The sequence below is a fragment of the Atractosteus spatula genome, chromosome 1, assembly GCF_055471065.1.
Source record: "Atractosteus spatula isolate fAtrSpa1 chromosome 1, fAtrSpa1.hap1, whole genome shotgun sequence".
Lineage (NCBI taxonomy): Eukaryota > Metazoa > Chordata > Actinopteri > Semionotiformes > Lepisosteidae > Atractosteus > Atractosteus spatula.
In genome coordinates, this window is record NC_142706.1 from 5,198,140 (window position 1) to 5,211,639 (window position 13,500).

Genomic DNA, 13,500 nt, shown 5'->3' on the forward strand with positions numbered 1-13,500 from the left:
TTCTGAAGTATTTTCATTTACGTATTACAGTAAGGTTACATTGCTGTGTTAAGAAAAATAATCTGTACATGCTCGAAAGATTAGAAGGTTTATTGTTGAGTAAAAATATAAATGGGTAATGTACTGTACTGGTTGCTTAACTTCCATTTAGTTAATGTGGGTTGCTTTCAAAAGAGATATTGTTTTCAGGAGGAAAGTCCACCTGTTAAACCAGCAAAAGTAATCTTGCTTTTTTATAAAGTAATTCTCAGTTTTATGTGCTGTCAGATCACATTACATGCATTATTTGCATGCATTACATGCATTAAACGCTTTCTGTGTATAAATAATGATTGTTTTCGTACATTTTCAGTTGAAAATAAATTTTCTAGATAACGTATGTCAGAAAATAATATAAATAGACTGTTGAAATATGCCCCAACCGTGTGGAAAAAAACTGCTGAAAATACTAATGCAATCAAGGAGGGAAAGGGAAACTTCTTGCCTAACAAATGAGTACAAAACTAAAAGAGAAAACAAGAAAGGTCAAAAACATTACAAAGGGAATCATGGGTAAATACAGTACACACTATGACAACCAGTAGAGCTTAATATTGATTTTTCAGACATATACGAAAAAATAATAAAGCACTAAATTACACTTCAAGTGATGTTGAACTGAAACCTGCTAAAAGTAATGGAAGTGTTTTGACTACTTAGGCCTTCAATAGGACTGTATTGCAGAGCAACCCAGAAACCAGTAGGACACCTTGACCTCCTGTCCCCATGGCGATGGATTTTCCATGTTTGTTATTATTTCCACATGTAAATGAGATCTGCATGCTATATTGCTACCACATGAACTGCTGTACCTTTATATTACAAAACATATACTGTATATGTTTTATGATCTAATTATGTGCCATTTATTGAGGACCATGTTTTTCTAGAAGTGCTCTGCTTTGTATCTAAATTTTCTTCACACCACATGCATTTACAGTTTTAAAAACACTCAGAAAAAAAGGGACATTGGTTTGCTTCAGGAAGCATCCTAAGGAAGTAAAGAAATGAAACATCGTTATGATTGGAATCCAAGATCTACTTAAGCCAAATTCTTGCACTGGTTTACAGCCACATACACAGCAGTAACAGAGTTAACCATTCTGCCAGGAAAGAAAATTGGAAAAAAAGAACAGCTGTCAGGGCCACGATGGAAAACAAACACTGCAAAGAATGAAAAGTGGAATTTTCTTATGAAAATAGTTGCAAAATATTTTAACAATTACAGTAAGTTTTGGACTGTTCAGTTGGGTATGTAATAGCATTATACAGTGAAATACCATATATTGTAACTAAATTAAGCCTTCTAATATATCAGATAATTAGTCAATCCTTAACCAGTGGTGAATCTAATGTGAACATCCAAAAAGAAATGAATATGTTTTTTGTTTTCAGTGAGATAATGAGCTACTAGGTTCTCTCTTGGTCACCCAGGTTTTCCTCTGAGCGTAAGGTGGTGGTCTAAGTATCAAATTATAGTAAAAGCTGTGTTTTTTAAGGAGGCAGAACTGTACTGTAGTGCAGAAGAGGATTTTCTCAGCAGGTTTCCTAATTATACTCCTGTAGCATGTTTGGACCCTTCACTATTGGCTCATGCTACAGACTCAGTGGCCTGCAGATACACATTTGTGTGCTCTGCTTGTCCATACCTGCAAAAGTTATACTGAAGGTCATAACCTATCAAAACAGTCAATGTAACTGAAGAAGACAGAAAATCCCAGAATATTGTGAAATAACCTGCATTCATAAGGAGTGAGTCAGTCAAACTTGGTGTTGCTCATTTCTATTGACATACAGTAGCAGGATATAGCAATTTGCTGTTTTATGAAAGCACTTACAGAGAGCACGTGTTGTGAGTGTAGAATATACTACATGCACAGTACATATATACTGTATATTTGATTCCTGTCTCTGGTCACCAAAATTATCACATGTACCTGAATAAATGCAAAGTTTTCATAAGACTTTTTTTACATAAACATTTCTTTGCACCTATAGATACATAAAAAAAAGATCCACATAAGAAAAAAAAATGAAGGTTGTTGTTTGGCTCTTTTACCTTGAATAAAGTTAATTGAAAGAGCGTGTAAATTTAACTTTTGAATGCCACTTCAGAAATACGGCAATACAATGAAAGAACAGCGTACGCACTTGTGTTTTGGTGCAGGGCTTGAGACATGGGCACAAAATAAAAACACAAGATTCTTTCCTCTTTTACCTGTATTACAGGTTCATTCAGTGGATTTGATGATATCTGCGGACCAAACAAAGAACTCGATGAGGAAACTTGTCAGTGTGTGTGTAAGGGACACCAGAGGTCATCCAGCTGTGGGCCTAACAGAGAACTGGACGGACATTCCTGTCAGTGCGTTTGTAAACTGCTTCCAACTGCATGTGGACCTAACAAGGTTTTCGATAAGGATACATGCCAGTGTGCTTGTACGAAGGTCTGTCCAAAAAATCAACCTCTAAACCCCACAAAATGCGCCTGTGAATGCACAGAATCTCCAAACAAATGTTTTCTGAGAGGAAGACGGTTTCATCACCCAACATGCAGGTAAGCATATTTATTCCATCCGTAGTCAATTTCAGATCTTTACTGTATGTAAATCCTCATGGTGAGGCTCTTAATGTCATTGTAATATTTTGGGGTTCTATTCGGGTACCGTTACACAGGGATAGGGTGGCAGTTGGGTACAAGTATAAATGGGGTGCGAAACCAGGGAATTATTTACACAAATCCGGGCAATCTCACCACTCTGTACACCCGTTTTGCAATGGGTCAGATGCACTGGTCAGCGGCCTTCTTAGTCCCCGCCCTGACCACTGCTACTCCCGTCCTGCCCCTCGCCTCGTACCCCAGCCGGGCGCTCTTCGGCCGCTGCGCCGGGCGAATGCGCTACACTATTCTGCAGTCGATGGCGTTTTTAAACAGAAGCTTGGGAGGAGGTCAGGTTTCCCATCTCTCGCTCACTTCCATTCTTCTACACATAAGTCTCTCGGCTGCTGTGCACCCACTTTGCAGGTCTTTCTCTCACCCCTCCATCCACCCCATCTCCACCCTTTCAGCCGCTCCCTGGCTCAGATGTCACTTCATTCTTTTTCTTCATTCTGTTTAATTGAAATACATGTCTCTTAACCTCCTTTCAGCTCTAACCATTACCATAGTGACACTGACAATGTTTGTTTTCAGAAGCTTAATTGTTGATACAATTAGATTGTTTGTGTGTAAGATATTTAAGACTTTTGCACAGCAGTGTTTGTCACCTATATGTATTTTTGTGTTTCAGTGGAATTAATAAAGCTCTGGTAATTTTCAGTAATTATGATTTTAGAGTTCCTTAGAGTTCATTTAATGTTTTGGGAAAAGAAAAAAGGTACTCGGCCCATACCATTAGAAACATAATGATAACATATCAGGAAAATAAATAACGACTTTAAACTATGCTTAATTTAAGTCTAAGCAGCTTGATTCTAGTTGTTTTACATCCTAATGAATATTAGATGCGCATATCTAGAAAAAGGAGGAATGAATACAGTTTCTACAGAAGCAACTTAAAGGATAACATACTGTACCAATGGATAATTTATAAAACGTAAAATGGGTGCACATTATTTTTGTTTTAAACAAAAAAAAAAGAGCATTATTACTGTTTGAGTTTAGAAATGTACAGTATCATGCAGACAAGCCAAAATATATTATAAACTTCAATTCATATTTAGGAATTCTTGTGCTGTCATTCCAAGTTGTTAGATCTTTGCATAGTAATGTTATTCAATACAAATCAGTTAAGACACCTATAAAAACAGTTTCATTATTATAGCCATTTAATTGTGAAAAAATTACACATATGACAGCTATATTTACACAATGGACAGCTATACATTTAAATACATTTAAATACAAAAGCTCGAAACCTTTGGAAAATAAAACAAAAAACTGTTTGCTAAAGCATCTATGCTTTAGCCATAGTTGGCTAAAGCAAAATAATAAACTTTGGATGATGAGAGCTTTAATATGCATGCAGCACAAACTTTTGAAAGTAAGCAAGCCTAAAACTAAAAACTTAAATATGAATTGAATGCAACTGCCTTACTGCACATAGTAATACCCCCTCAGGTGGGTCACGAACAGCAGTGAGACGGAAGAATTCGTTCACAGTTCCAGAAGTAAAGTTTTGTCGGTAAAGTTTCCATAGGGGAAGGAAGATTTCATACGGCGATGAAATGCACCCTTTCAAGGATGACAGCTTGGATTTATTGCCATGTGTAGAAATTCCAGAAAGGAAACTGAACTATGTGCTGTGCTACCCTGTCATCAAGGATTAAAATTCGCAATGGATAAGGGCTGAAGCACATTTTTTGTGCAAGTTGAGAGTTAATCGTCCATAGTGAGTGAAAACGAAAAAGAACAGAAGCAAGATATGAAAATGGGGTCAAGAGGCAAAGATATCAGACAGCTAACAGCCATGTCATTTTTGACAGAGTGTAAAAAAGGGCATAATGTTCAGTTACAAGAGTCTGAAAGCTTTCCATGAAACTTTGTGTTTGTCTTTGCAAGTGGCATACTGTATAACGGTTTATACTTTAAAAAAATTGGTTACTTTAATGATTAGTATTAAATATTTTAGAATGTTTAGAACACCAAAGCTGGCATTGGAAGATCTGGTTACCTTGATTTTGTTGTACTGAAGTTCTGGGTAGTAAATAGAAGACACTCTTATTTCTGACATACTGTACAGGTTGTGCAAAAGTCTGAGACATCATCCATTGTTTTGTTCTTTTCACTCAGATCTTCTTTATGCAGAAGCATAGTTCAGTGACTGACTTCATCTGAAATTTTAGCCATTTTTTAAGTTAATCCTGATCAATCCTTATTTAGTAATAGAAACAGTAGCCTTTTTCCATAGATTTATACAGAGGAAATGCTTTTAAATCATTTTAATGACAAGGAACACCTGAGTAGGAGATTTGATTTGCAAATGGAATACTTCTGCAAGAGTTCGTATTAACTGCTCCTGTATAATTTACCTTGAATTGATGTAATCATGCATTTGAGGATTCTGATTAATATGAATTAAAGAACTACAAAATGACCCACTTGATTTCTTGTTACACAAACTAAATTGCAAATTAATAATAGCCAAAATAATTATAACAGTAGAAAATCATATTTGAGGCTTTGAGTAAACTGCTGCTTGTGTGTAAGATATTTAAGACTTTTGCACAGCAGTGTTCATCTCCTATAGGTATTTGTGTGTTTCAGTGGAATTAATAAAGCTGTGGTAATTTTCAGTAATTATTATTTTAGTTCCTTAGCAAAGCACTCATGACATATATGTAAGTTAGGACACTTATTCGGACAGGTTGTGGAAGTTGATGCCAAACTGCATCAGTATTTTCAATATGCATCACAAGAAATAAGAAAGAAAATCACTTCATGTCTATTCTACTGGCGTCATAACCTGCATCTATGCAAATACAAGGGAGTGTCATTAAGAGATTTTAATCACTCAACAAAGCAAATTCAAGCCAAATAAAACAGCTGTTCTTTTGCATAAGTGCATTTACACATGAAGTTTTGTTTTTGATCTTTATTTCCAGAACATATCATAAATATATGAGTTATATTACCTGACGTAAAACAGTATGCTTATGTGAATTCATGGATCTGTTGTCACACATTTACCATGATTTAAGCTACTCTTAAGTGGGATGTTTTGTTTAGTGTAGTCTAATTTACACAAACAAAATTATTTTTTTTGGTTAGCGCACAATGTGAAGTAGAACTTAATACAGTGCTATCCCACCATTCACTGTTTTTTAAAGTTTACAACCCTACAAATATAGCAATAATACACATAGAAGATTTAATGTTTTCTGGCATGAATTTTATGACTTTGGTTTGTACATAAGTGGTTCCACTAATCTTTAAAATACTGCGGTTTTGAAACATTTTAAAACACTGCCTTCTCAAAACCTGCATTTCCAGCCATAACATCTTGTTTCCTGTTACCCTTCATCAGAATGGTTACACTATACTTTAAATGTACAATATCTTTAATAAACAAAGACACACATTAAAAGAAAATGCTTTACTGTTTTGGCAAAAAGAGCTTACCAAGAAATGTTTGTATTTGAGTCCTTACTTTTGATCTAACAGCTATAAACAATGCACTTTCAATTTCATTTTTATGTTATCATTTAAAATGCACATAAGAATCTAAGATAAGTAGAAAAATATACTTGGATTATTTTTTTATTGAAATTGAGGATTTGAATTCAGTTAAATCTATATTTTTACGATGGATAGGTTGAACTCTCTGCTTTTAAATAGACTATACACATAGACATTATAGATAAAAAGTTAAGGATACAAAAGCCCTGCCAGTAGACACCATCTCCAAACTCTGCTTGGGCTTCAAAGAGGAGGAAGGGAAGATTTTCAGTGAGAAATGAAATTACAGAATTGAGGTGAACACTCACCAGAGTTTATCTTCCCAGGAGCCAGATGTGAATACAGTAGCAGCCTACAGTAGATGTGCACCTCTTACTTCTGTTTTACACAAAAGCCCACCTTTTTAAAAAGGTTGAAAAAGCATTTTGTATGCCATTAGTTTTCTATCTGTACCAGTTACTTTGCAGGAAATGACCAAGTTATAAAATGAAGTGTTGCAAGGATGTCATCTGGTTGACATCAACAAAGGTTGAAATTTTCTTCATTCCTGACACATTCTTGGTGGCGGAAACAGTATTGTAGCAGTTAGTATTGTGTTACTTCAGTGCTCCAGCATCCAAAGATTGGTTTCTACGTGTCTGTGTTTGCATGTTCTCCCTCTGGATGAGTTTCCTCTGGGGACTCTGGTTTGCTCCCACCTTCCAGTGACATAGAATTAGGATACAGTAGCTTCCAGTCTGTCATGACACTAGAATAAGTGACTTTCTGACAATGAGAGAACACAGTCTTGTTGTTGTTCACTGTTGTCAGCAAACAGGATGAGCACGTTTGATGGGCGAACACCAGTTTTGCAGAACAGCACCATTTGCTTTAAAATGATTATTTTAAGAACATCATATTGTTCTTCTAAAAAAATGCTTTATTACGGGATACTTTAATGTTAATGTCCTTGTGGGTAACACTGTAGTTTTGAGGTCGCATAACAACCACAATTATTAATGCTGAAGTATTCATCTATATTTAAAATTAGAATACAATACAATTATTAGCAATACGGTTTATTGGTTTATAAAGATGAATCTAAATACCCTCGCTTCCATCTCATTGAGCTCTTCATTTAGTTGTCAAAACTAAGGTTTACATAACAGAAACTGCCTTTTACAATTCAAAAGTATCCACAACATACGATAATTGTTCTGTGATAGCTCCAGAAACAGCTTTATAAGTGATTATGCCCGTTATTGCTTTTACTTACATCATCCTGTCACAATATTAACATCACTAAAATATCTTTGTGGCATATATCCCCTGCAGGCACTTATTCCTGTTTTAACAATCTAACAAGGAACAGGTGGCCTAAGCAATTTCCCTGTGGAGGTAATCAGACATTACCTCTAAAAAGAATGTTTAAGAATTGTTTTTGTTTATAAAAGGAGGCAGCTAAATATTTTCGATTCCCAAACTACAAATTTTACTATAAGCTTATAAAAGAACTGCTGTTCCGTGTTCTTGTCATCATGGTGGTGCAGTTGTTAGCATTGCTGCCTTGCAGTGCTGGGGCCTTTGGTTCAGTTCCAGGGATGCCATCTGTGTGTAGTTTGCACGATCTCCTGATGTTCGTGTATTTTGTCTCCAGTTTCCTACCACAGCCCAAAAACATGCAGGTTGGTTAATTGGCTTCTGGGAAAATTGGCCCTAAGTTTGAGCCTGTGCGTGTCTACGTCTGTGTCGCCTACGATGGACTGGCATCCTATCCAGGGTGTACCCTGCCTCACGCCCGTTGCTTGCAAGAATAGATTCCAGCTGCCCCGCGACCCTCAATGGGAAGAAGGGGTCAGAAAATGGATGGATGTGTGAATAGGTGGTGAAGATCTCAGAAAACAGCGTGTGATGTTAGGTCTCCTGGTGTGTTTGCTGTTCGGTTTGTGCATGAGGTGTGCATACAGTACTTATCATGTCCAAAAACCTCAATCACCTTGAGACCAGGATTGCCGGAAGAGTGACTCAGCCAGGTTCATAACTCATGGCCTTTCTCCTATACCTCAGAGCACATTTTAAGTAGGGGAGTTGTCGTTGATACCCAAGTCTGGTTAAGGGTTGTGTGACACTATAAAACATTGCTCAAGTGAGATAATAATTATAACAGTCTTCCGTTAAGAATTATAACATTCTGTCAATTTTAAAGTATCAAACTAAATAAAGAATATAATATGTTTTATTGAGCAAATTATTCATTATTTCTAGTTCTGTATTTTTCTTGTGTCATGTGCACAGCTACAGTACATATACTGTACAGTATAACACCATTCTGCAGATGGGATGGTCTCTGGGAATCACAATACTTTTGCACTCAAGTCCTGATAAAAATATAAGGGTTAGAATTTTTTAGCACTTGTTGTTTTTGTTTAAAAAAATAATTTACAGCTGTCATTAACACTGTGAAACCGATATAATGATAAGTCTTTATATGTGTTTGGGTCAACGTGAACGTTTATGTGGCTTGTGTTCAATTGTCAAAATTCGTTAAATACGTGTCCATCTTTTTTCCGTCTTCAAAGTACAATTTGTGTGGATAGCTGTTCCAAAATGACAATTGCACACAGTGTGGCAGTGTTGTTTCAAGCCTTCCAAAAGCTAAAAAGAATCCTGTGTAATTACTACCGGTTGTTATGATATATTAATTGTTTTAGATTTAGTACATTTGTCTGATCTGATCAGTTGACAGAACTTTATATACTAATCATTCAAAATTTTTGTTTCTGTTTTATATTGGCCAATTATTCTGTTTTGTTGGGCAGCATTTCATTAATAACATAAGTGCGGTTGCCTCTGGTTAATGATATTTATTCCACAATGATAGTCATGTGCTTTACTTGATCCTTGGTCTTTGCTGGGGGCCTTTAGGCCTAGATTAGAGACCGTGATTGGGCTGGAAGTTAATGTATAGGAATGCTTTGCACCCCAGAGAACATTTTGTACAACTTTCAATTTTTGGCAGAAATGTAGCACTCATTACTTCATTACACTGCTAGTTATTTCCACACGTTTCTGTCAAACTCCTGTTAAATCTTTCCATCTACAAATGTAGAACTCATTGCTTTGTGGGACAGTCGGTTATTTATTAATGTAATGTATTATTAATTTATAATGTCATCTGTAAAATGAAGATGGCTGTTGCCAGTTGTAAAAATTGGTGTCAGACTTTCCTCATGCTATTAGTAGTAAGACTAATATTGATAAAAATACTGTATGTTGTCTGACTTTGTGGTCCAAGACTAACACATTTAATTAGTAATATAATTTGTTGCGTGGAAGCATTGTCTTTATCAATGCTGAAATATTCAATAAAATATAAATATATTTTCATAATATATTTTATAGTATAAAATATGTTATGAAGTATTTGGTTTCTTTCAGTAATATACAAATTTGTTGATTGTACATACTGTACAAACATTTTGGGTTGGAGTCATAAAAAACCTGTTGCTTCAAGGTCTTCCAGCTAGCTGGCTGAAGGACAGGGATTCAGTAGGGATCTTATTCACTCAATGTTCTTGCTAGTACCTGCAGTCACTTCAGTGCTAGGAATTATCACAGTCTTCTTTAACAACAGCAGACATAAAGACTCCAACCAATGTCTCCTGTTACTTTCACCTGATGTTCATATGTTTTCATAGTCCTTTATTGTCAGCTCTCAAATTATGTACTTCAGTAGTTCCGTTAGATCCTACCTATAGATGAATATAGTTCCTTAAACTTATGAAAGCGGTAGACAGCCAATATGTCTTAAAGTACTAAGCGTGACTCAACTAGCTGAAGTAATGGCAGCCTATCCAAAAGACAGGTTGCCCAAACCTCCACCCCACCTCAATGTTGTGAGGAGTAGATGAGGTGGCAGGAAGGATACAGAGAGACGTGCGAAGGGAAGTTCTGGGTGCGAGTTGTAAGTGTAGGTGAGATTAGGATCTAAGCTTCCTCCTGAACTTCTGTTATAAACATCACTTGTGATTAGGCAATTGGGTCCATCAGCGAACGTGCCCCTGCTCTTCGCAATACATTCCTCCCACCGTTTTGAGACTCATTATGATTTGAATGTTCCATGGGGACAAACAACAACAGTATTCTGTAGTTTTTAGGAAGAATTGCATGCAAAAGTAGAGGCATTTGCCATTCTGCTGTACATTGACTTCTGTAGTTTATATGTGAGTGTGTGTAAAAGATTATATACATTCAGTGCTATATTTACGACCGTTGTTTTCCTCTCTTTAACAGTTGCTACCGGCCACCGTGTGAAGTTCGGCGAAGACGGTGCGAACCAGGGTTTTATTTTAGTGAGGAAGTTTGCCGCTGCATACCGACGTACTGGAGGAGACTGGATTGAACACGTGCGAACGCTTGGAGACATTTTGGTCTATAACTGACTATGAAATTGACAGACAAAAAATGTGCACTGTTTGGAATTCCGCTAAAGGCCACAGTTGGCCCAATGGACACAGACACGTTTGTGCTTTTCCTTGAGCGAAAAAAATGGGAAACAATTGTAAACAATAGTGTTGATATGAAAGTCTTACAAAGAACTTAAAATGGCTCGCTAAAAGTGGACTAATGGAGTGAGCCTTTTTTTTCAGATAATGATTATATAATTTATTGTCTAAATATTTTTCAACATTCTTGTGCATAGTAATTTCAATCCTTTAAAAGAAAATACACTGTGATCAATATTTTTGTATCTTGTGAAGTATCTTTAAAATAAAATATAAAATTGTATTATATGTTGTTACAAAATGTGTCAAACAAAGCTGTTCATTAAGACGTTTGTATGTAGTTGCAGAAGTTGGATTTTCTTCAAAGTTCTTCCCTGCTGTACTTGGAGATCTGTGAAACCCTGAAAGCTCTATATTTATGGTACACTGTTTTAGTACAGTTTATATGTATTGTCTCTTGTTGAGGAGGGTTCTACAATTCCTAGATAAAACATAGTGTGATACTACTGTATGTTTATGATACAGTATTTCTGACACCTGCTGATGCAAACTAAAATGTGTCCCAAGTAAGCTGTTTTGTGTGGGTAGTTTTGCCTTGAAAAGCAGTGGTCATGATGCTGTGTGTGTTTATATATGATATATTTAAAATTAAGGACAGTAGTATACACAGATTACTCATATACCAGACCTTCCAACGCATGTCTATCCAATCTTGGTACAGCAAATTCTTCACTCAATTACATGAAAAAGGAGGTGGTTTTACCAATGAAAAGAGGCAGCAAAGTTTAATGGCTGGACTCTCTACTGCAGGTATTATTGTTGTTCTCCTGTGCAAGATGCTTTTTCCCAGTTGCTCCAGTCCACCCAGCTGTGAAAACATCAGTAACTCTGTGATGTACTTGCGTCCTGTTATGAGGGGGAGTTACAAAGTGCAGTCCAGTGCAGGAAACTAGGCTAATCTCAGGCCTGATGAGTCTCTACGTTCAAGTGTGAATTTCATCTTTCTTCGTGCTGTGGTACAATTGATTGAAAACTGGGTATCTGAGCACCTTTATTGCATGGGTTGAAAATTTTGCTTCATGGAAGACAGGCAATGTAAATTTATTTCAGCGAAATGCAAGAAGTCTCTGAGTTTCTGGAAGATTTAACTGCATGTCAGTACCACTTCATTTTCAGTATCAACAGCAAAATGCAACAAAATGCTACTGTAACTTTCACTACAGGTCAACATTTTGAAGTTATTTAATTTACACAATAATTAATATCTATGTTACATTTTTTTTATATGAGATAATTTAGTGCCAAAGAGGTTTCCATTATATCAGTCCTAGCAATCAAGACAGGTTCTGAATATGGAAAAATGCTCACCTGGAAATGAAGACAAATGTATAGACTAGTAATATAGCAGAATTGTTGATAATAGCAGTGGTGATTCATGAATGTATTTAAGGCAGAAACATTCCCATTCCTATTTTAAAGTGGTTTGCAATTTTGAAAAATATTGGTAATAATACATGAATAATATTTGCATTCAGCTCTTAAAAGATCGACTTAGATTTGTAACTGGCTTCACCCCTGTATCAGTTTCTGAATTTCAAGACTGCCTGTCAGTCAGTCAGATGTGTTGTCTGAATTGTAATCAGCAACACATCTAAAGAGGAAAAGAGCTCACTATGGGAGTGTCTGATACACTGCCATTACAACCTGTGTCTGTTCTTATTGTATTTGATCAACTATTAAGAGCTGTTTTGTCAAAAATAAGGATGAGCATGTTGAGAAGAGGCTGCTTAAAGTTGGTTATGCAGACGTTGTTGGAAATAGTACCCTTGAAGTAGAGGCTTTTTGAAACACTGGGACTGAGTCCTAAAACAAGTAAACCAAAGACTAAAAACTCAATCAATTAAGGGCATGAGCATTGGAGATATCACTCTCAGCTGGACTAAAGACCCAGACACAGGAGTCACGTAGGATTTCAGTTGGCAGCCACTGTTATGTTACAGTGGAGAACTAGCTAATTCAAATAAAATGATGAAACATTCATAATAGTTCATATGAAAATGTACTTTTTCAAAAGAAATTGTAACAGGGCACATACAGTACTGTATATTTACGGTATGCAATTGTAAATGTTTCACCTCATTTTTATCACTAACAGCTGTACATGCTTTGGATAATCTGTGATACCACTTCAGAAGTGAATTGCTGACTAACCACCCTATGTGACAGAGCATTTTAAGCTGGTTACCCTTTAGTTTTCCATCCCTCCCTGTCAAGCTCTTTCCAAAATGCTTGAGTGTGGTGAAGATCAAAGGCCTGGCAAGGTCAGCTCCATGGTTTCACCCTTTTTCTGAGTTTAGCATAGTTTGGGTTTGCATTTAGAGTCCTTATCATTTTTTGAAATTGAACCCCTTTGTTCATAAGCTTTTGCATGACTTTGAAGAAGACAGTGGTAATTCTTTTTAGGTGCTGTAAGATTGTGCCCATAATCTTGAATGCAAGTGGTAAAATGAATTTGAGATGTTTATGCAAAAAAATAAACCCTTTCAATACACAGTAGCCATTCGGCCTATCTAGACCATTTGTAGTTAGTAGCTGACTGATCCATTCATCCAGCAGTTTCTTGAAAATAAGCAAGATATCTTCAATAACAGGACTTGCCTGTTTGGTTTATAGTCCCACAGCCCAGCTACAAGACTACAAGCCTGTTAAAAAGTAAGAGCAGTCAAAACCCATTTCAGTAGCTCAGACAACCCTAATTAAGACAGAATGATAGAATACATTGAATTAGATTGTTATTAT

At 36.2% G+C, this 13,500-nt stretch overlaps 1 protein-coding gene across 1 annotated transcript in view; it reads left to right on the forward strand.

Moving 5' to 3' along the window:
- The window catches only part of vegfc (vascular endothelial growth factor c), a 51,252-nt gene extending 40,249 nt beyond the window's left edge, over positions 1-11,003 (forward strand). The window contains exons 6-7 of the mRNA XM_088912343.1: positions 2,269-2,596; positions 10,490-11,003. Of these exons, the coding sequence (XP_088768469.1) occupies positions 2,269-2,596; positions 10,490-10,598 (437 nt within the window). The 3' untranslated portion in view covers positions 10,599-11,003. The remainder of the gene's footprint in view (positions 1-2,268; positions 2,597-10,489) is intronic.
- The last annotated feature ends 2,497 nt before the right edge of the window (positions 11,004-13,500 follow it).